General features: G+C 41.0%; 1 protein-coding gene and 1 long non-coding RNA gene across 3 annotated transcripts in view; one reads left to right on the forward strand and one right to left on the reverse strand.

The window, feature by feature from the left end:
• Window positions 1-23001, reverse strand: part of LOC148142157 (uncharacterized) — a 48082-nt gene that overhangs the window by 14233 nt on the left and 10848 nt on the right. The window lies entirely within an intron of this gene.
• Window positions 2691-20587, forward strand: LOC122563598 (E3 ubiquitin-protein ligase TRIM63-like). 2 transcript variants are annotated; one of them, XM_043717525.2, is made up of 10 exons: window positions 2691-3003; window positions 3906-4072; window positions 6811-6979; window positions 11094-11189; window positions 12705-12938; window positions 13556-13578; window positions 15813-15937; window positions 17584-17649; window positions 18630-18704; window positions 19372-20587. In XM_043717525.2, exons 1-10 carry the CDS (start codon window positions 2845-2847, stop codon window positions 19380-19382), a joined length of 1125 nt encoding a protein of 374 aa, XP_043573460.1. In that variant the 5' UTR covers window positions 2691-2844; the 3' UTR covers window positions 19383-20587. The 2 variants fall into 2 exon arrangements, with proteins under 2 accessions (XP_043573460.1, XP_043573461.1); XM_043717526.2 differs by lacking the exon at window positions 18630-18704 and having other exon boundaries at window positions 2692-3003.

The following is a 23001-nucleotide window of genomic DNA, read 5'->3' on the forward strand; positions in this document are numbered from 1 at the left end:
CATCTGGAATATTGTGTGCAGTTTTGGTCGCCATACTATAGGAAGGATGTGGAGGCACTGGAACGGGTGCAGAGGAGGTTTACCAGGATGTTGCCTGGTATGGAAGGAAGATCGTATGAGGATAGACTGAGACACTTGGGGCTGTTTTCATTAGAGAAAAGAAGGTTTAGGGGTGACTTGATTGAGGTGTACAAGATGATTAGGGGGTTAGATAGGGTTGACAGTGTGAACCTTTTCCCGCGTATGGAGTCGGGTATTACAAGGGGGCATAGCTTTAAATTAAGGGGGGGTAGATATAGGACTGAAGTTAGGGGTAGGTTCTTCACTCAGCGAGTCGTAAGTTCATGGAATGCCCTGCCAGCAGCAGTGGTGGACTCTCCCTCTTTATGGGCATTTAAGCGGGCATTGGATAGGTATATGGAGGATAGTGGGTTAGTATAGGTTAGGTGGGCTTGGATCGGCGCAACATCGAGGGCCAAAGGGCCTGTACTGCGCTGTATTCTTCTATGTTCTATGTTCTATGAAACAACTGAAGATTGTTGGGCCTAGAACACTACTCTGCAGAGTTGTCCTACAGCTGCGATGACTGATCTCCAACAATCATGACCATCTTCCTATGTGTCAGGGATGAATCCAGCCAGCGGAGACTTTGCCCCCAATACCCATTGATTCCAATTTTGCCAGGTCTCCTTGATGCCACACTTAGTTGAATGCAGCTTTGACGTCAAGGGCTGTCACTCTCACCTCACCTCTGGAATTCAGCTCTTTTATCCATGTTTGAACTAAGGCTGTATTGAGGGCAGTAGCTGAGTGGCTCTGGCAGAACCCAAACTGGGCTGCACTGAGCAGGTTATTGCTGAGCAGGTGTTGCTTGGTAGCACTGTTGATGACACCTTCCATTACTTTATTGATGATCGAGAGTAGACTGATGGGGGCGGTAATTGGCTGGATTGTGTTTACTTGTGTTTTGTGTACAGGACATACCTGGGCATTGTCGGGTAGATACCAGTACTGTAACTGTACTGGAACAGCATGGCTAGGAGAATAGCAAGTTCTTGAGCACAATATTACTGCCAGAATGTTGTCAGTTCCCATAGCATTTGTAGTATCCAGTGTCTCCAAACCTTTCTTCATATCATGTGGAGTGAATCGAATTGGCTGAAGACTGGTATCTGTGATGCTGGGTATCAGTGGAGGAGACCACTGTGCATCATCCATTCACCACTTACGTCTGAAGGTTGCTGCAAATGCTTCAGCCTTATATTTTGTGATGATGTGTTGGGCTCTTCCATCATTGACCATGGTGTGATTTTGTGGAGCCTCCTCCTCCTGTAAGTTGTTTCATTGTTCACCACCATAAATGCTGGTGAGCCAGCAATGTCCATGTCTCACAAGGGAAAAAAAAAAATTTAAATGCATGTTTGTAGTCAGAAATGGTAAATTGTGACAGTATGGTGTCCAATGTTCTTTCTGTCACGTGGCTGATTAGGAACATCTCCTCAACTTAAACTCAGCCACTAGCACCAATTAGAAGGATTTATTGATTGATACTCAGCATGTTTGCCACATTATGAATATATCTTTCTTGGCTATTAAAATGTATAGTAGGGCTGAAACCTGGTGATTCTGGTTCAGTGGCTAGGATTGTAATCGTGCCACAAGACTTCCTACTGAGACTTATGAACAAACACATTTGAATTACTTGTGATTGAGAGTTAGAGCATGTGGGGTGTTGCACGTGTTGTGGGTGGACATCTGTTTGGGCAGTTTCAATGTTTACTAAGATTGATGAGAATCTGAACATTATTCTAGTTGTGCTCATGACCCACTTATGTCCAATGTTTAAGCCACAAAATGGTCGTGAACACATTTCAGGTAACTGGGCAAATATTCAGAGGAAACTCCAGGGCTTAGATCTACTAGTCTTTACAAAATTAATTCTTGGGTTGTCAGTGTTGTTGACAAGACCAGAATTTACTACATATCTTACGTTCAACAGCTGCAGAATCTTTGCAATTGATAAGTGGAAAGGATTTGTGTTTTCTTCAATATTAGCCACATCGACAATAACTCTGGATGCACCAACTAGAAACTTTAAAACAAGGCAAACCAACCTAGACCAATTCTCCATTTCACTCCTGGCTGCTGGTCACTACATTCTACTCTTTCACTATCACATCCCCCTGCTTTGAGAGTATCCCCATCCCCAAAAGACTGAATTTCTTCACAACCGCCCTTCCTGCTTTCAACAGTCTCCAGATAACCAACACCTACACAAACTTTCTGATGCCTTTCTCCCTCACTCTCAGTATCCATGATTATCTACATGATTGTCCTGTTAAAGTTCTTTCAAAATTCCCTTGATGCATTATGAAAACAAAATTGTTTTTGTTGGACATTTTGGACAAGATGTTTTCTACTCACCTTGATCTATTGGCAGTTATGTAAAATGTTTAGCAACTTTATTTTTATTTATTATTTCTGTGTAAGTTGTTTTGCTGAGTGTCACATGTGACTGCATCTCCAGGTCCTGCTTGTTCTCAGTTTCACGTTGCAAGTTTCTAATATGGGAGAAGTTATGTTGAGGACTATGTTCCCCCATCCCCCACCTCCCCGACCCCAGCTATCATGTGACACTGGAAACCTTTATAAAAAGGACATGAGCTGTCGTGCACAGACAGAAAAGGAATAAGGAGTAATCTTATCACAACGCCTGAGCTCCAGTGAATCTCTTCTGAAGAGGATACTAACAAGGAATTTGACTGAAAGCAACGACAGCGACAGGGAGAGGAAAAAGGCAACACAACTCAGCAGGTTTTTAAGTGGTGTGCACTATATTTGGAGATGGATTTCCAGCCGAACATTATTCGAGAATCCAGTACGATGGAGACGCTGGAGAAGCAACTGATCTGCCCAATTTGTCTCGAAATGTTTGAAAAGCCAGTTGTGATCCTGCCGTGCCAACACAATCTGTGCAGAAAATGTGCCAATGATGTATTCCAGGTTAGTGTTCTTAAGCTGGGTCCATTCAAACTGGGGTTTCTTTTCAGTGTTCCAAACTTTCAGAGACTGTAATATTTGGAAAAGCCTAACTCCTCTCAAACTTTCTTTGGAAAACTCTGACCCCTTTGCTGGGTTACAGTAACTTGACTTCAGTCCTCTGGTGTAATATCTCCATCAGTGGCTTGGTGTCAAGAATGGTTTGGTGTGGCCCCCATGAAATGCCATGGAATGTTGGTACTTTGATATGTGTGCTATACAAATAAAAGTCGGAGTTTAGCTTGTCGATCCCGCTTCCCCATACCTCACCAACATCAACCTTGACAATGAAGGTCAACTGGCTGTTTGACACTCGTAAGTACACTTACCAAGCTTAGGTCTGCTATGAACTGATGCCTATACATGAGCAAATTCCAGTGAGAGCCCCAGTTTAATTTCTTCCCCTTTCCTCAGCCCAGGGCCACTGAAACCAGTTGCAACAACTGAACTGAAGCTTGAGATCAGCTAGACTAACGCAAACATGAAAATGAACCTGAACCAAGTGCCCTCTGCACAATTGGTGCTCAAAACAGAAAGATGTGAAGCAAAGCAGAATTTCAATTCTTTAACACTGTTCACAACCTCAGGTTGTCCCAAAGAATCTTATAATTAATTAAGTATATATTTCAAATAAAGTTACTGATATAATATAGGAATGATCGTTCAGGCTGAGGGCGACCTCTTTAATATAAAATTTAATAAACTTTTAACTGAATAAACTTTTTTAAAGCAGAAAGTTTAAGAAGACATCATTTGACATTATTTTTAAAAGTGATGAGTAGGTATAATATTACAGTCAGTTTTCTATGGTGCTAATGTGTGAGCTTGTGATTTTGTAGATTCACGTATATGTATGCTTTTTTTAGGCTGCTAATCCATATTGGCAGGGTCGAGGTACCATGATTTCTGGCGGTAGGTTCAGGTGCCCAACCTGTCGACATGAAGTTATCCTGGACCGTCATGGGGTATATGGACTGCAGAGGAACCTGCTGGTGGAGAACATCATTGATATCTACAAGGAGGAGGGCATCAGGTTAGCCTGGGGAACCATTTCTCCTTCTGAATCAAGTTTGTTGTTAGGGGCAGGGGTCAGAGATACAGCTGAGTGAGAGGGGGAAAGATGGAAACCCATTGCTGGGCTGGGAAGATGATTATTATAACACATCTCATGCAGTGGTCGCAAAGATGCCTCCTGGAGGTGTTTGCTGGAATTTACTGCACTCTGTCATGTGAACATGTCAAGAGTCCAAACCTTGTAATCTTCAGTTGAAGAGGGGATAATATTCAGGGACAATTGGACTGGGTCCAAAGATGTAATGCCAGCCCAGTTTGTTATATATTGTGTTTATTTTTGCAGTTCTGTTACAAAGTCATACGTTTCCTTTTATAATGGAACTTGCCCATGTGAACAACTCACATTGAAGATTACGAAGGCGCTAGATGGAGCAGATTACAGATATTTCCATCTGTAAGGGAATCCAAAACTAAGAGGGTTACAAAAATAAGGCATAATTAATCAAACTGATAAAGAATTCAGGAACAGTTTCTTTATTCAGTGAAACTTGCTACCATATAGAGTGGCTGAAGATGATTATTATAGATGGTTCTAAGAGGAAGCTAGATAAACACAAGAGGAAGAAATTAATAAAAAGATCTGTTGACATGGTGTGAATAAACTAGGTGGGAGAAAGCCTGCATGGAGTTTAAATGCCAGCATGGATCTTCCGAACTGTAAAATTCTTTGTCACAACATACTTCAATTTGGGGTAATATTACAGTGCCTTCACTGGTAGGAGGGTGTAATTACAATGTGACAAGTTTTAATACAAGCATGCTCAAATTTTAATAAGCATTATAAACTTGACTGGAGGAATATAAAACGTTCACAATATGTGGAGCAGAAGTAAGATTTTTGATGTCTGATAGATGCTGATTTCATAGATTAAGATCTTCAAGCTTTTCTCAATTTTTTGAGTGTAGATTAGGATAAAGTAAATTTGTAGCTATTATAAAATGTCATCTGCAAATTGAAATATTTTTTGAGTCTGTAAAGGTTGCACTAAATTAATTAGTCTGTGGACCAACAGTGACCTGTGTTCAAAAGCAATGAATTGTATCTCAATCACTGGGGAAATGCCTGAGGGTGGGATAAGATGTGGAATAAAGGAAAGTTATTTTTCAATTTCATATTCTACTGGTGGAAAAGAACCAGGTCATTAACCAGAGGGTTATAATTCAGATGAAAATCAGATCATACAATATCTAAAGAATTTTCTTTTCACTCTCCATGTTAAGATACAGTGACTTCCCACTGTATTCATATTCTCAAGGTCATCTGGGCAAGGTTTCAAGTGGTAACGATGACACAAATTTTATTTAGCCCAGCTGTTTCTCAATGTTTAAAAATAGTTGGTCAGTAACTACCCAACTTTGCTAAGCTGTGCCTTTAAAAAAAATGCCTGACCATTAACGAAATGAGTTACATAAAAATATCAGAATGTTATGACATAAAACAAATAGCATTTTTAAAAATCTAATGATGAGTGATTTAACTTTATGAACAATGAGCATCTCTGAAATGTAGCTGCAGCCAGAATAAATAATTTTAAAGAATTATGACCGTTTTTTAAATACCATCCAATGATTGCCTTCGTCACCAGTGTTAGGGAAGAGTTGGCATGATCAAGATAGAACTTTCATTTCAGTAACCCCATCACCAGAAGGACAAAGGCAGCAGCCACATGGAAATACCATCGCCTGCAAGTGCCCTTCTGAGTCCACTTTATTGTGACTTGGACAAATATCACAATTCCTTAATCATCAGTGAATCAAAGTTGTAGAACAGTACTGTGAGAGGACTTTCATCACAGACTACAGCTGTTAAAGATAATGAGATACCATCACCTTTTTAAGACCAAATAGAGGATGAATAACAAAGGACAATCTTTCCAGCAATGCCAACTGTCTGGGAATGAGTTTTTACAACTCTGCACCTTCTCCCAGTCTTGTATCCAAACCTCGTACTGCTCTCCAACCTGGGTCCACTGGTTATTGTGCTTTCCCCATCACATCCCCACCCGCCCTCTATATCACATTACATACGTCTCACTTGGTGCAGATGCTTACTTCTTAATCCTGCTGCCTTCAAGCTTCCTTTCTCCCCCAGAGCCCCTGAACATGTCCACCCATATTTATCAATAACTCCTCAAAAACATATGCTTTTCAATCGTGGTACCAATGTCTGTTCCTCTATCTTGTATTAATTATGTCAAACGCATCTTGCATTTGCTGGCTGCAGTGTGCACAGGTTCCAAAATAGTGTCAGTTTATATGACCAAAAAAAAGGCACAATCACTCTGGGGGATTGAAGACAAATAGTCCTGAGTATTGGAAATCTGAAATGCAAACAGCAAATTCTGGAAAAGCACAATAAATTCATCAACATCTGTTAGAAATAGAACATTTTTTGGTGCAGATACTTGTCTTTTTACTGCCCACAGATCCGCTGTGTGTCACCAGCAATTTCTGTTTTGATACATTTAAAGAAACGATAGATAAGACAAGAGAGAGGAAGTATTAGGTTACCGTGATAGGTTGAAATTAATAGGGGTGGGAAAAGGCTCATGCGGAAAATAAACACCACCATCAGCTAGAAAGGGCAAACAGCCTGTTTCTGTGCTGCAAACTCGGTGTAATTCACATCACTCCTGTAATACTTCCTTATGATTAACAACATACTGATGAACATATATCTATTCCGTTGACATACAGCAAACCCTTGAAGAAAGGTAACCAGCCCATGTGTGAAGAGCACGAAGATGAAAAGATCAACATTTACTGCATCTCTTGCCAAGTTCCCACCTGCTCAATGTGCAAGGTCTTTGGAGCTCACAAGGACTGTGAGGTGGCCCCTCTACAGAATGTATTTCAACAGCAAAAGGTGAGGAATAGTTTAGGAAGAGAAAGAAGGGGCAGATGTGTGTCAAATCATTGAAAATTATTAAAACTGACATGGCACATTAACTATTCCTTTAAAAAGTACAATCAAAGCACTGGGATTCATTTTTATGGTAGTCCAATGCAGAGATATAATCTTAAAACATGCATAGAGCTTTCGTTAGACCAGACATATGACTCTGATCATCAACTACTGGAATAAAATGATGTAAAAGCATACACCTGAGGAACCAAGTGACCTCATTTTATGTCATTATGAATCTGTAACATGACAGCAAAGAGAAGGGAATTGAGGAAAAGTGACTGAGGAATGTAATACAACATGACAGAAAACCTGTCTGGAGCTTTTGGCTCAAATGGCATGCAAATATTCTATAAACCTGTTGTGATCGACAAGAATAAAGCAGCAATTAACAATGCCTGGGCGATGAGGGGTTAACATAACCTTGTGCATAAACCCTCTTGACGCTCTGGCTAATTTTAGCACAAGTGTGTCGCAGTGCGACAGCTGGCCTTGGGTGGAGGGAAGGAGGAGGGAATTCTTCTGAGCTATGGTTCCCACATTTCAGCTAGTCTGTCTGCTTACTTGGAGAAATTTAAGCTGCATTGTGCTTTTCAAACCATGCGTTGGTCTCCTTGAATTGTATGAAAGTGTTATTCATAGCTGCATTGTGAGTAGGAGAAAGTAAGGACTGCAGATGGTAGAGATCAGAGTCGTGAGTGTGGTGCTGGAAAAGCACAGCAGGTCAGGCAGCATCCGAGGAGCAGGAGAATTGACGTTTCGGAGATAAGCCCTTCCATCAGAGATGAGGCTTGTGGGCCGGGAGGCTGAGAGAAAAATGGGAGGGGATGGGGTTGAGGGTAAGGTAGCTGAGAATGCAATAGGTAGATGAAAGTGGGCAATAGATGGGAAAGGTGATGGACAGGTCAATAGGGCGGTGCTGAGTTGGAGGTTTGGGACTGGGATAATGTGGCGGGGTGAATGTTGAAATGAGGAAACTGGTAAAAATGACATTGATCCTGTGTGGTTGTAGAATCCCAAGGCGGAATATGAGGCATTCTTCCTCCAGGCGTCGGATGGTAAGAGGAGGCCCAGCACCTGCATGTCTTTGATGGAGTGGGAGGGGGAGTTGAAATGTTCAGCAACAGGGTGGTGTATTTGGTTGGTGCGGGTCTCCCAGAGATGTTCTCTGAAATGAGAGGAATGTTCTCTGAAACGAAAATTCCACCTTAGGAAATCCCAGATGTCCTCCTTCTTCCAAGATCGCAATTTCCCTTCCCATGTGGTCAATGATGCCCTCCAGTGCATCTCCCCCACTTCCTGCACCTCCGCCCTTGAACCCCACCCCTCCAACCACAACAAGGACAGAACTCCCTTGGTCCTCACCTTCCACCTCACTAACCTCCATACACATCGTATTATCCTCCACCACTTCCGTCACCCACAAACAGACCCTATCACCAGAGATATATTTCCCTCCCCGCCCCTATCAGCTTTCTGGAGAGACCATTCCCCCAGCGACTCCCTCGTCAGATCCACACCTCTCACCCGCCCTCACCCCACTTCTGGCACCTTTCCCTGCTACTGCAGGAAGTGCAAAACCTGCATCCACACCTCCCTCCTCCCCTCTGTCCAAGACCCCAAAGGATCCTACCGCATCCGACAGAAATTTACCCGTACGTTCACCAATGTCACCTATGTATCTGTTGCACCCGATGTGGTCTCTATGTCAGGGAGACAGGACGCCAACTTGCAGATCGTTTCAGAGAACATCTCTGGGACACCCGCATCAACCAACCCCACCATCCCGTGGCTGAACACTTAAACTCCCCCTCCAACTCTGCCAAGGACATGCAGGTCCTAGGCCTCCTCCATCGCAAAACTCTAACCACCTGATGCCTGGAGGAAGAACTCCTTATATTCCACCTTGGGACCCTGCAACCACACAGCATCAATGTGGATTTCACCAGTTTTGTCATTTCCCCTCCCCCATCTTACTCCAGTCCCAAGCCTCCAACTCGGCACCGCCCTCCTGACCTGCCCATCACCTTTCCCATCTATCTGCTCCATCCTCCTCTCCGACCTATCACCTTCTCCCACCTACATCTACCTATCGCATTCTCAGGTACCTTCCCCCCAACCCCACCCCCCCTCCCAATTTTCTCTCAGCCCCCCAGCCTCATTCCTGATGAAGGGCTTATGCCTGAAACGTCAATTCTCCTGCTCCTCAGATGCTACCTGACCTGCTGTGCTTTTCCAGCACCACACTCTCTACATTGTGGGTACCAGATGTGATCAGCTATCTGACCCTACGCTTCCTCTGTAAGACTGACAAAATGCTGGTAGAGTTATTTTTGTTTGAGGGTCACTGTAGAAGCATCCAACTTTGTCCAAAAACACCCAATTTCCAGCTGGACTCAATGATCATATTCAGGAGAAGGAACACTTGTCTGATTTTCCCTCTCCTGAACTGTAGGGCAGACAAACCAAATGGTATTGCCACCATGTGGCTGAGTTCAGCTAACTCAGGCCTGGCCTGTGAGCAAACTGTATTCCTACCATCTCACGCTGGTGAGCACAACAGCTAATTCACTGACAGATTTAGAATGGAAAGTAGCAACATATGTGGGGGGTGCAGAAATGTCAGTAAAAAGCCAGCCATGTTTGGAAATGAACATACTGGCTGCACCAGTCCTCTACATTGAAGTATACAGGAATGGGTTAGACCAGTATGTCTCCATCACCACAGTTATTGGTTTTTTCTTCTGGGGGATAAACTTCATCTGTTCTACAGAGAGGAATGTCTGTTGATTTCACTTCTGGGCTCAGTTCAGGAATGTAGCACAATTGCCAAAATCCTATGCCATAAAATTTTCAAAATGCTAATTTATCATTTAGTTATTCAGACTGTACATTACTTCTATAAGTAAGAGGCATTTTACTATCTGAAATAAAGAGAAAAAAGTTTCTTGTAAAATTTTATTATGAACAGGATTGGTATTATTTTTGCTCCAACTTGTCTGTCCTTTAATTGCTCTGAATCCCTGGGTCAGGAAGGACTTATACAGTCACTTGCATTTCTATGGCAGCTTTCATAACCTCAGAATATCCCAATGTGTGTTCCAAAAATTCCATAATTATCAAGTGCAGTCACTGTTGTATCACAGGAAATACAACAACTTACTCATAGTAAGTTCTCAGAAACAAAAATGTGATAAAGACCAGGTAATGTTTTTGTTCATGTAGATTGACCAATAATAACCAAGACATTGAGGCCAACTACTCTGCTGTTCTTTATCATTGGACTGCTTGAGACAATGGCAGGACTTCAGTCACATCTGGGGGACAGCACCTCTGACTATGCAGTACTCCGTTAGTACTGCACTGGAATGTCAGAATAGATTTTATTTGCTCAGTTGCCTAGAGCAGAGTTGGAACCTATAACTCAGGGAATCAGTCTGCTACTCACTGAATCATGGCCATTGTGAGTTAGTATGTCATCGATAGTTATTGTTAACTTTTTTTGAGTTAGAAGGAATGAGCTGCCAGAGGAAGTGGTGGAGGCTGGTACAAATAAAAGGCATCTGGATGGGTATATGAATAGGAAGGGTTTATGGGCCAAGTGCTGGCAAATGAGACTAGATAAGGTTAGGATAAAAGCAAATTACTGCGGATGCTGGAATCTGAAACCAAAAGAGAAAATGCTGGAAAATCTCAGCAGGTCTGGCAGCATCTGTAAGGAGAGAAAAGAGCTGACGTTTGAGTCTAACTGACCCTTTGTCAAAGCTAAAAAGGTTAGGATATCTGGTTGGCATGGACGTGCTGGACCAAAGGGTCTCTTTCCGTGCTGCACACCTCCATGACTCTAAGTGGTGATATTCACACCTTCTAAAAAAGTACCTGATGCTTTCTGCTTTGGGTCCCATATTGGTACTCCTAAGGTGTAGTGAAACCTGACCAGCTTTTAACATTTGCAGAAACACTCTCAGAATCGAATTGATTTCCAGTTTCAAACACTACTCTACTTGCTACATGATAGCAACTTTTTTTAAGCTGTCAGTTCTTCTTACATGTCTGTTCTTCTGTGCTTCCATAGACAGAACTGACTGATCGAATCGCCATGCTTATGGCTGGCAATGACAGGGTCCAGGTTATTGTCGACCAGTTGGAAGAGACCTGCAAAAGCATTGAGGTACGATATAACTGACAGAGAATTCTGAGCAGTGGGTCTCTTAAATAGATTGCCTGCATTCTTCCTTCACATTTGTGGGGATGGCTAATCTCATCTATCCTAATGACAGTGAGTGGTGTTCCTTACATTACTTCTAAAATAGCTCGTGTAAAATAAACCAGTTTAAAAAATGTCACAGGAATATTTTGCTTAAGTATTCAGTGTGTATTCTTTCAAGACTATTTTAGAGGGCTGAGTAAATGAAACAAAGTTGATATGATTCTTCACTCGGGAAGGATTAAAAACTGAAAATCCCTCCATATATCTCTCTAGCTTTAAAAGACTGCTCAAAACATACTGCTTTTACTATGCTTTTGACCATATGTTTAAATACCATCTCAAATGTTGTGCTTTGCCAGCAATTGGTAAAGCACTTTGTGATGTTTTACGATTTTAAAAGGTGCTAAATAAATGGTAGTGGTAACAGGGAGTAGAAAAGGAAATTGTAAGGAACTGAATTCCAGTCACAGCAAGCAATGCTGAGACAATTCATTCAAAAGGAAAGTAAAACTGAATAAGATTAGGTTAGGCACCGAACTGAAAGTTAAAATGAACCGACAATGATAATTTGTTTGAAACTGAATAACAGAGAAGCATTCCACTAGTGCCTGTAGTGATTGGAACCACGTTAATCTCGTTGACTATGTGGTCATTTGATTGGGATTGTTAATCTGGGCCAATCAGGAAAGTCCTGGCTGACTAATATTTCAATCTCCTCGGAAAAAGAAATATAACCAGGAGAAAAAAAAATAACCAGGAGAATAGAATCTCCTCAGCTTGGGAGGCTGGTTCTAAGCTTGCTGGCTGCAGCCAGTGTACTATGCACTGGTGACAGGATACAGTCTGTGCAGTTATTTCCGTGCCTCTCTCAATTTGGAAGGTGATGGTTACAGACTGGTCATCAATTGGCTTTTTGCCTTCACCATTATGAGCAACATTGTGGTGAAGCAATGGAAACATCTAAATATAGAAAATATAAGTGGGACAGGCCATTCAGTCCATCGAGCCTGCTCCACCATTCAATATTATCATGGCTGATCATCCAACTTAGAATCCTTTTCCCTTTTTTACCCATACCCTTTGGCTCCCTTAGCCTGAAGAATTATGTCTAATTCCTCATTGAAAACATTCAATATTTTGGCCTCAACCATTTTCAGTGGCCAAGAATTTCATAAGCTCACCAGCGTCTGGATGAAGAAATTTCCCCTCGTCTTAGTCTTAAATGGTCCACTCAGTGTCCTTAAACTGTGACAATTGTCTGTATGCTTAAGGAGAAAATCCTGTGTCTATGCTCCATCATAGATAACTGATTAATCAGTAGATTCAATTAAGTATTCCCACACTGTGTACAATCTTACCAGGGCTGGCTGTCTCTCAGTACAAGTGAAGGTCTGTGTTAACATTTCAGTGAAACTGGTGACATCTGCTGGACTGCATCTACTTTGTACCATACGTTGAACGTTTTTCTTTCCTCAGGAGAACAGTAGACACCAGAAGCACAAGCTCATGGAACAGTTTGACAAGTTATACACTATTCTGGAGCAAAGGAAAGATGATATGCTTCAATCGATTACAAAAGAACAAGAGGACAGAGTAACATTCATCAAGGAACTGATCAGGCAACACAAAGAACATCGAGAGACATCTTCTAAACTAATAGAAAATGCAATTCAATTCATGGAGGAACCTGGAATTGCTACCTTTCTCGTGGTAAGAGACACTTCCCCAAATAGACCCACTGCCATGTTGTTCTGCTCACTGAGGCACAGTTCCATTTAGGACATAGTTACGAGTTGCATACGGATTCTATACCAGAGCCCATTGCTGACATCCAGGTAGTTCATCACACAATATTAGAGGTGGCTTAGGGAGTAGCATTTTCACCTGAGTCCCATTACACAGGCATGAGTAAAACAATCCAGCTCTCTGACCCTGGAATGTGAAGTGTAATTCTAACCCACAATCATTACCCAAACCCAGAGCAAATAATTCCATACAGTTTTCACAGTTAGAATCTCCCCTCATCCAGATATGATTAGTATCAAACAGAGTCAACCAACTGAAGCTTTTCAGGAAGCTGATTGTGCTTAATATTTATATTTCCATATTCCCACTCCTGACACTGCTAACTACCTCTGCAAGAAATCTGTTAAACATATAAAATGTCTTTCACAAAACTGGAGACAGAGATCGGATGCAAGTCAGAAAACAAGCTGATATTTTGTTCTCAGTGCATTATTAGATTTATTGCTTACTATGTAAAATTTCCTTTACATTTCAGGATAAAATCTTCAAATATTTAATCAATCTTCTATTTCTTTCCACAGAATGCAAAGAAACTCCTGGAAAAGTAAGTGTTGTTTGAGTTTAAATGAACATGCACCTCATTATTTTATAAAAGATAAATTGTTTACGATCCAGCATATATAACTCAATTATTCTTTCCATTTTGGAAATGTAATTATTGAATCTAATGATTAATTGGATCAACTGGACATTGCCAAGGTTCACTTGACCTTTTCTGGGTCATAGTTTCTGAGGGCTGTTTGCTCTCTGATACTATGATCAGTAAAACAAAACAGCGAATGTCAGACAGCTGATTGACCAAGGAGGACATCATGACTGAACCTTATCCAGTCCACACCAGCATTTGTCTTCCAATGAAACGTAATACACCTTGTATTGATACAGAAAAGAAAGAGCTTCAAATCACAGGATTGCACTGATATATCACTGTTCACACATTTAGTAGGTCCTAAAGTGCATTGCAGGCAGTGAACTTTTTTATGTTTTGTTGTTTTGAAATCTTTTATGTTATGTAAGGAAACATATCAACTGAGGCATGCACAGCAAAATTGCACAAAGAATTATGGCAATTGACAGGCCATCTACTGTTGCTGGTATGGACATGGACTGGAATATTTCTTCTGCGGTTAGTGCCTGGAATCTTTTATGACTTACTGACCAAATAAATGGCGTAACAATCAACATTAGTACCATTGACAATGTCTCTTCCTAGAATACACACACAAATCCTGGAATGGGATTTGAACTCATAACTTTCTGGGTTTGGGTCGCCAGGAGGTGCTAGAGTGTTACAATTGGTCCACGCAGTCAACAGTTTAAAACTGGGGGAGTACTGCCTCTTCTCTCCCTCTCTGGGCCTGAACATTACATTTTGCTGTATTCACAGAACTGGTGGAGGTCAGTTCATAAATTAGAACTATTCATCTGTGTGATTCCAAATTTTTGTAATTATTCTTTTTTTTACTTTCACTCAGCATGGCTATTCAGACAGAGGTGTACGAAATGAAAATACCACTTCTGTAAATTGTAGGGGGAGTTGGAGAGAGGGGAGGGAAGGGTTCTTCACAGCTGGAATTATATAAAGATACACACTACTTTAATGGTTGAATGTCAATGGTTAACTTTTAACCTCATGCAATACATGTGATACAAACATTAATATTCATGAATAACCCAAGTTACCAAGTACAATTTGATAACCCTGGAGTCCTGGCCAACATTCCTCTTTCATGAGTGTCAGCTGTCACTCAACTGATAATGTTTTCACGTCGAAGTATCATCATTTAAGCCCAACTCCAGAAACTTAAGCACCTTCCAGTGCAGCACTGTGGAAAAGCTACACTGTTAAGAGGGGCATCTTTTGAATTAGACAGTGACTGAGACCCTGCCTATGCTCACATGAAGACATAGAAGATCTCATGGTAGTATTTTGAAGAGGAGCAGCGGAGGTCTCATTATCTATATTTATCACTCAATTAACATCACAGAAATAAATTCTCCAGTCATCATCATGTTGCTCTTTGTTGGGGTTTGCTGAGCAGACACCCATGCTGCATTTCCAACATTCTGACTGTGACCGCATTAAGCACTTTGAGATATCTGGTGCTCATGATCAATACCTTGTTAATATAGGTCTGTCTTTTTAACCAATACCACCAAAAACAGAGATTCTGATCATTTGTCTACTCTAGATCCTACACATATGATAAAGCTGTAAATAAATGCAGACTGACAGAATGATAAGTACAGAAGCAGGACATACTGGCTGTTTATCTTTGGAGACTTTTTGCATGAGATAAGGCTGTACGTAACTACACATTTATAGAATGATGTAGGGCATGATGAGACCATTCAGCCCATCATGCCTGCAGCTTACATTTTCTTCAGAATGCTGTATTTTTTTTTCTCCTTTTCAAAGAATTCATCCATTTCTTTGTAAGTCACTATTGAATCAACTTCTACTATCCTTACAGGCTGTGTACACCAGATTGTAACAACAGACTGCAAAGAGAAATATCTCCTCAATTTCTTTAGTTCTTTCTTCGAATTGAAATGCACTAATGATAAAAGGAATTGTGCAGGTTTGGTTTAACATTTACGAATGTAAATGGAAAGAGGCACTGGAGGAAGCTATACAGCTCTTTCGGTTTGCTCTGGCATTCATTAAAGCCACGGTTAATCTCCCACCTCAGCTTCATGTTCTTGCTTTATTGTATATTTCTTGATTACCTTAGCATCTAAATACATCTAAATTATTTTCTTTAATTCAACTTTCAGGATCATTGATGCCTCCAGAACCTCCCATATACCAGAATATGAAGATGGATTTGAGAATATGGACCAATTTTCAGTGGATCTGGAAATGGCAGAGGAAACCCTGAAAAATATAAGATTTGGAATAGGTACTACCATTGTAGATACTGATGTTTGGCAAAAAATATATATATTGTGGTTAAGGACAGTGGTTCAGTGCAGTGAGCATTCATCCCTGGGGACCTTAAATGCACTATAACTCAATGCTATTAAGAATGGACACAGGAATAGGTAACAATTAAATTCCATCGGAAGGAACATAGGAGTTGGTGGAGGCCATTTGGATACTTTGGCCTGTTCCACTGTTCAATTTGATCACGGCTAATATATATCCTAACTCCCATAAAACTATCTAGCTAATTACATCTAACAAGGAGAGGTGGTGACCTAATTGTATTATCACGAGACTGCTAATCCAGAGATCCTGATAATGTTCTGGAATTAGGAGTCTAATGATGACCGTGAAACCAAAGCCGATTGTCAGAAAGATCCACCTGCTTTAGTAATGTCCTTTAGGGAAGGAAACTGCCATTCTTATCTGGTCTGGCCTACAAATGACTCCATATTCACGGCAACATAGTTGACTTTAAATTGCCGTCTGAGCAATTAGGATGGGTAATAAATACTGGCCTAACCAGTGACGCCCAGATACTGGGAGTGAAGAGTATCTAAAAAAATGTCTTGGGTCCATAAGCTTTAATACAACTAGGCAGTGAATTTTGGCAGATTATTGAAATATGGACAGGCCCAGATAGCTCAGCCCAATCATTCCATCTCTTGGTCTCAATAGCAACCAATGGGCAGGAATTCAATCTGATTTATGCAGGGGTTTACTGTGAGCAATGGTTACTCTTTTATTATTGCCCTTAGTTGTGCTCAGCCAACTCAGTACAGACTTAAGATTGAGCCATTTTCCTTCTTTAAGGCTAGTGAAACGGAAGTCATGATGACAATCAATGATGTGTCATGGTCACCATTACTGAGACTAGCTTTCAATTTCAGATTTTTAAATTGATTTTCAATTCCACCAGCTGCTCTGGTGAATTTTCAATCCACAGCACAGCACATTAGCCTGGGGCTATTGATTACCATTTGTTAAACATTATCACTTTGTCACCATCTCCCATTGATAAAGGTATTTCTGAGAGATGTAATGCATTGATAGATAGATGAAACATTTTCCTCATAGAATTATAGAATGATACAGCACAGGAGGCCTGTTGACTCATTGAGCTTGTGCTGGCTCTTTGAAACTTTGATGCTCAGTTAGAATCATTCCCACTTTCCCAGTAAAATTACCAACGGAGATCAGGATATAGTAGTCCTGCAGTGGATATGTTCCAGGACCTACCACGGAAGCCCAAAACTGCGGATAGGAGCAAACCCATTTATTTCAATGGGAAATCTACCTTCCCGACAGCCCTGTGATCCCTGATTCTTGAAGGTTCCCTATAATATGTTTGGGCCGTGGTAAACCACGGGTAACTGAAACCACAGAAAACGATTCTGCAGATACGGGGGTCACCCTGTACTCGCCAACATTTTCTTTTGGTGTCGAACTGACCTGCTTTTCAATCAGAATATAAGCTACAAATGCTGTCGGGTTATTGCACAAAACTTCAATTCAAAACTTGCTCAAAATCTACACAAATATGTCTAAACAATACAAAATACCAATCTGCAAGTACTGCAGTCAGAAAGAGGAGTGACGGATATCAATGTTCTCTTTATCCAGATGAAGAAGAGGTAGAGGAAGAGGTGGAGACTGAGGAAGAGGACGTAGTGGAAGATCAAGCTGATGGTGAGGAAATCAGAGCTTTCTATTCAGATCAGACATAGTTGCCTCTCAGTGAATTGCTCCAGCACATCTAGCAGGCATCTTAGAAAGAGGTCACCAGAGATATTGAGTAAAGTGGGATTAATAGGATCATCTTCAGTACAACTAAATGTAAAAAGTGGTTACTTAGTGGGCGATCACTCCTGACCAACCTCTCACTTTGTACTCCTACAAACTAGACAGCATCCATACCTCTGGTACCTGAGTTCTAACTCTCACTCCAGGGGTGCAACTTTCCCTTGTTCAAAAAAAAAGAGGTGTGGAGGCAAACATGCTAAGAGGTGACTAGCTTTTCAGTCTATTGCAAGCCTTGACACACTGGACAATCGGAGGCCCAGCAGCTTCTGGATCTTAGGGACGACTGGTCAAAGTCTATTCCTCAGGGGTCCAGCAGCATGAAGTTAAATAATTTTTATCCTCTTTATATAAGAGCAGGGAAGTGGCCATCAGAGCCCACTGCCTTGAATCCCATTCATTTCCCCTAGATTTGAGCAAACGGACTACCCGCACTCTCCCTTCCTCCATGACCTGGCAGTCAGGTTACTCTGGTTTCCTAAATGGGAAACGAGCTAACATTCCCCACTATGATGAAGATAGATATTCAACAACGTGGTGAGTTGAGGCCTTTTAATGTTCAATTATTGACAACTTAAATGTCCTTAATTAGTGGCAGGTAAAGAAGATTGCTCATAGATTTTCATGCCTGGAATCTAATTAGCGAGGAGGTAAGAAGGCATAGAGTACCTTGTAACAGCCAGCTTGCCTACTTATATCCCCTTCTACCCACCTGTCTCACCACTTACAGGAGGGAAAGCTGCACCCTAAGTCCTATTCACCCATCACTGGTTCAGTCTGAGGCAGTGACCAGAGAGAGTGGTGGAGGCGGTGGCTATTTTCCATAAGGGTGAATGTTGATGGCAACACCCATTCCTTCCTTAATACAGGGCTGGTCAGTCCAATGGAGTGCTTCCCGTTGTGGCTTAGCCAGATATCAACTCATACAGGCTCGACCAGTATACGTAAGTTAATTGCACATTGAACAACATTGGGTTAACAGGAGAGTTCTTATTTGGTCATCATACAAGTTGGTCTCCGCTCACTTCACCAATCACTGTCAAAATTCCATTATATTGTCAATTGTTTAGTTAAACTTAGTGACTGGTCATACTTTATCCCACCCCATGTTTTATAGACATCCATTATTGGCTATGGTTTCACTTCTAGAAAGTGCAGATATGTTTTGTGTCATTGTTGAAAAATGGCCCTGTCAAGGGATTTTGCAGCTCTCTTGTATAAAAATAGCAAAAGCTGTCCAGCTCTATGACATTGGTAATGAGATGTGAGACACTGCAGTCACTTGCAAGTGGGACTTCAGTTTTGACATCAGTTTAGCTAGCTACAACACAAACTAGGAGCTAGAAAATCTGCATGGGGGCACACACTTATGTGCTTTCCCAAAACCACATCTACCACTGCCCATAGTAGGCTTTGAGGGATTGAAGGGGTCACTGTTTAGGATATTCTAACATTGGTAGCCACTGGGTGTGCATCTCACCTGGCAATCTGAAACTCAGCATTGGTTGGAACATTCATCATACAGAGATGGGGGATGCTGGAAGGGTTTGAGAGATTCCAAGCAAGGGAAATAGCATAGTGATAGTGTTTGTTTCATGTTCCCTTCTACAGACCAGCAGTGATGTTGCTGTTGTGATGGTGACGTGGAATGTCTCTTGTGAATTCTTGGGATTAACATGCCCTGCAGAATCACAGACAGCTGAGGAAGAAGTCAAACTTGTTCAACAATTTTTTTTTTGTTCATAAAAATGTTTTGAAAAAATATCAAAAAATGTTTTTATATGGTGCAAAATTAATGGTTTTGTACATTTTATATCTTATTTTTGTATACAATACAATGGAGTGATAATTCATTGTATTTTTTTAAAACATTGAGATTTAGCATTTAGCATAGCTTAAGTCCACCATCTGCAATATGTGTGCTATTCCATTAGATTTTTAGTTGAAGCCCTACATTGTAGCAATCTCCAGTTTGTAATGGGTAAAGGGCTGGAACCGAAAGCTTCCCTAAGTCACTGGTTCATGGACTTCTAGGATTGTAAGTACACTTTTCAAATGGTTTCAGTCATCACAGATCCCTTCATCCTATCTAAATTCTAACAATATAAACTTTTCATTTTAGATTTCTGAAAATAAACTTCATTATATCCCCATTAAAGGATTATGTGACTTTTCTCTAGTTCTCATCTAGAGCCCAGTTGCATCACTGATTGAATTTGATTGTGCTTCTAGGTCCTCTGGGCAAGGTTGACACAGTAGCTCCTTCATATCCTCCCCTGAGTCTCAGATCCAAGAATCCATTCCTGGTCTCTCTGGTATCTCTTACCTGCCCTGTTAATCCTATTACAGTGGGTGAGCTCTCAGATGTGTCCCTCCAGCGGATCCAAGGAAACCAAAATAATAACCAATAGCGTACGCCTGACTTACATCACCACAGCAATGGATCCCACTTACCTTCTTTCCCACAGTCCCTGAAAAGTCTTTATGAAATTCCTGGGACGCCAGGTTGAGAACCACAGCCCTCAGTATCACTAAATGAAAAGTGAATGCATTGTAGATGGCAAATGTAGAACAAAGAAATAAGGAAATATTCAATTATCAGAAGATCATTATATTAAAAAAAATGAATTATCACTGGAGACTTGAAATGAGAAATAGGAAATGGTGCAAGTAAGCAGCAAGTCAATCATTATATTTAAGATGAGATTTTTAGTTGAAGCAGATTCCTGAGTTGTCAGTTTAAAAGCTCTGTTATGATGGTCATTTCATTTTCATGCCTGTATGTTGTTTGAAATTATTCGACGTAAATAAACTTATCTCTACATGACCTTCTCTGGTTTACCTCAATTTCTTGGGATTTTTTGGTTGTTTTCTTTTGGTGCTCCTTTCTCTTCTGATCAAGCTGATTTGTGATGAAGTAGAAATCCCTAGACAATCCTTGCAATCTCCTTTGACCAACTTATTGGTCTTCCTTGTTATCATGTTCGATACTAGATGTATCACCACAGGAATGGCCTTAAACACGAATCACCAGAATGATAAAAAGAAAAATCAGAAATTACTGGAAAAATTCAGCAGGTCTGGCAGCATCTGTGAAGAGAAAGAAGAGTTAATGTTTTGAATTCAGTGACCCTTCTTCAGAACCAACACCAAAAGTAATGATCCGTCTTAAGGAGTTAACTTATGAAGGTACATTATGTGGATGGTAAGAAGCTACTTGCACTGCCTGGAGAGTCTAAAACAAATGCTTATAATCTCAGGAAAAAGAGTTGATGGAGAGGAGGGGAATGTCTTCATTCAGAGAATCTTTGGAGTCCCCATCACAGAGGGGTGTGTATCAATCACTGGTCAATTTAGTCATTGACTATTTTCAGTAAAGCAATCAATATATTTTGAATACACAGGGAACCTATGGGGATAAGATGGAGAATGCAGTTGGGGTAAATGATCAATGCGAGAATAAAGGCCTTCAGTCCTGATGAAGAGCTTTTGTCCGAAACATCGATTTTCCTGCTCCTCGGATGCTGCTTGACCTGCTGTGATTTTCCAGCATCACTTTAATCCAGACTCTGATTTCCATCATTTGCAGTCCTCACTTTTGCCTAATGCTAGAATAAAGTTGACTGGCTGAATGCCTAATCTTGATTCAACGTTCCATATTCCTGGCTGTGCAGGTTTGAGAGACTAATTTAATCATTTTGCCAGCCACCAGAATGGTTGTCCAGCGAATAGCAAAAAAAAAGGTTCAGAGAGAACTTAATCAGTACAGCACAGAGTTGGAAGGCCAGCAAAGAAAATAAGAAAGCATGGTGTGACACAGAGAGAACTCACAATATGCTAGAGCTGAGAAAAGGCCACTGGAAAACTTGCATTAATATAGCACCTTTCATGATCACAAGACATCGCAAAACACTTTATTATCAATGAAATACTTTTGAAATGTAGTCACTGTTGAACAGTAGACATGCTACACCCAATTCACACAGAACAAACTACCACAAACGGCAATCTGATAATGACAGATAATGTATTGAAAAGAGCGTTGACTGAGTTCTCACATGATCCTCCCACACTTCTTGCCATAGCCCATGTCATTCAAGCTCCTATGAGATTTCACCATTAGTATTACACTATAATTGGTAAGGGAGCAAAACTACTTTAAGAGATCTTTTTGGCACACAGAAATTCGTCAAGAACTATTCTATTAACTTGTCAACTCAAATGAAGCACAGGGGAAGAAATAAATCAGAACTTGCTACTGAAACTCAGCAGGGCTGACAGCATCTGTGGGGAGAAAGCAAAGTTAACATTTCCAGTCCAGTGGCTATCCATCAGAACTAATAGCAATTAGGAGAAAGTGGTGTTTATACTCAAGATGGAATTGGGGGCAAAGTGGAGACAGGTGAGTGGATAGGTGGAGATGAAACCCAGAGAGAGAGCTCGATAGAAAGGGGTGGGCAATTGAGGGTATTATTGATAATAAGCCAGCACTGAAAAGAAGCTGAATACATAGAAAATAAGTGCTCAGTGTAGTTGAGAATGGAAATACTGTGCTAAAAGCAACCCATGTCGTGGACAGAACTGAGTGTGGGCATGGGTAAAAAATGTAGAAGATAAAATCAGGCTCTAGATATATTGAACTCAATGTTGAGGCTGCAGACCCCCCAAGCAGAAAATGAGCTGTTGTTCATTGGGCTTGTGCTCAGGCTTGCTGAAACACTGCAGCAGGCCTGTGGCAGAAATGTTGTACCACAGTGTTCCCACCTGAACATTTCAGTTGCAGTTGAAGCTCGAAGAACCTTATCTCATTTTTTCTCGTTTGCCACCCCGTTCGTATATCCCTCTCTCTTTCTCTCTGGGCTTTGTCTCCACCTATCCACTCACCTTTCTTCCCCACTCCTTCCTCTGCCAACCTCATCTTCAGCATAAATACCTTTTTGTCCGAGCTGCTATCAGTTCTGATGAAAACGTCACCAGACTCAAAACGTTCTTCCCAGAGATGCTGCCAGACCTGCTGAGCTTTGCCAGCAATTTCTGGTTGTGTTTCAGATCTTCAGCAACCATAGTATGAAGAGAACAATAAACAATTTAAGTTCTAAAGCATTAAGTTTAAGTGTTGGTTATGAGTCGCTAGTCTGTCAGTAACTTCACTGCTATTCAACAACATGCATTTATATGGTGCCTTAGCAAAGTAAAACATACCAAATCTCACAGGAGAATTATCAAACAAAATTTTGCATC

This window comes from Chiloscyllium plagiosum, unplaced genomic scaffold, assembly GCF_037043375.1.
Source record: "Chiloscyllium plagiosum isolate Xiang-an unplaced genomic scaffold, Cpla_swu_hap1 HiC_scaffold_30, whole genome shotgun sequence".
NCBI lineage: Eukaryota > Metazoa > Chordata > Chondrichthyes > Orectolobiformes > Hemiscylliidae > Chiloscyllium > Chiloscyllium plagiosum.

Bases quoted from the DNA above. Each gene is read 5' to 3' on its own strand.
- LOC122563598 (XM_043717525.2), top strand. From the start codon at position 2,845: ATGGATTTCCAGCCGAACATTATTCGAGAATCCAGTACGATGGAGACG. The intron at 15,938-17,583 runs GTACTACCATTG...CTCTTTATCCAG, and splicing joins AAATATAAGATTTGGAATAG to ATGAAGAAGAGGTAGAGGAA. The intron at 17,650-18,629 runs GTGAGGAAATCA...TCCTTAATACAG, and splicing joins AGTGGAAGATCAAGCTGATG to GGCTGGTCAGTCCAATGGAG.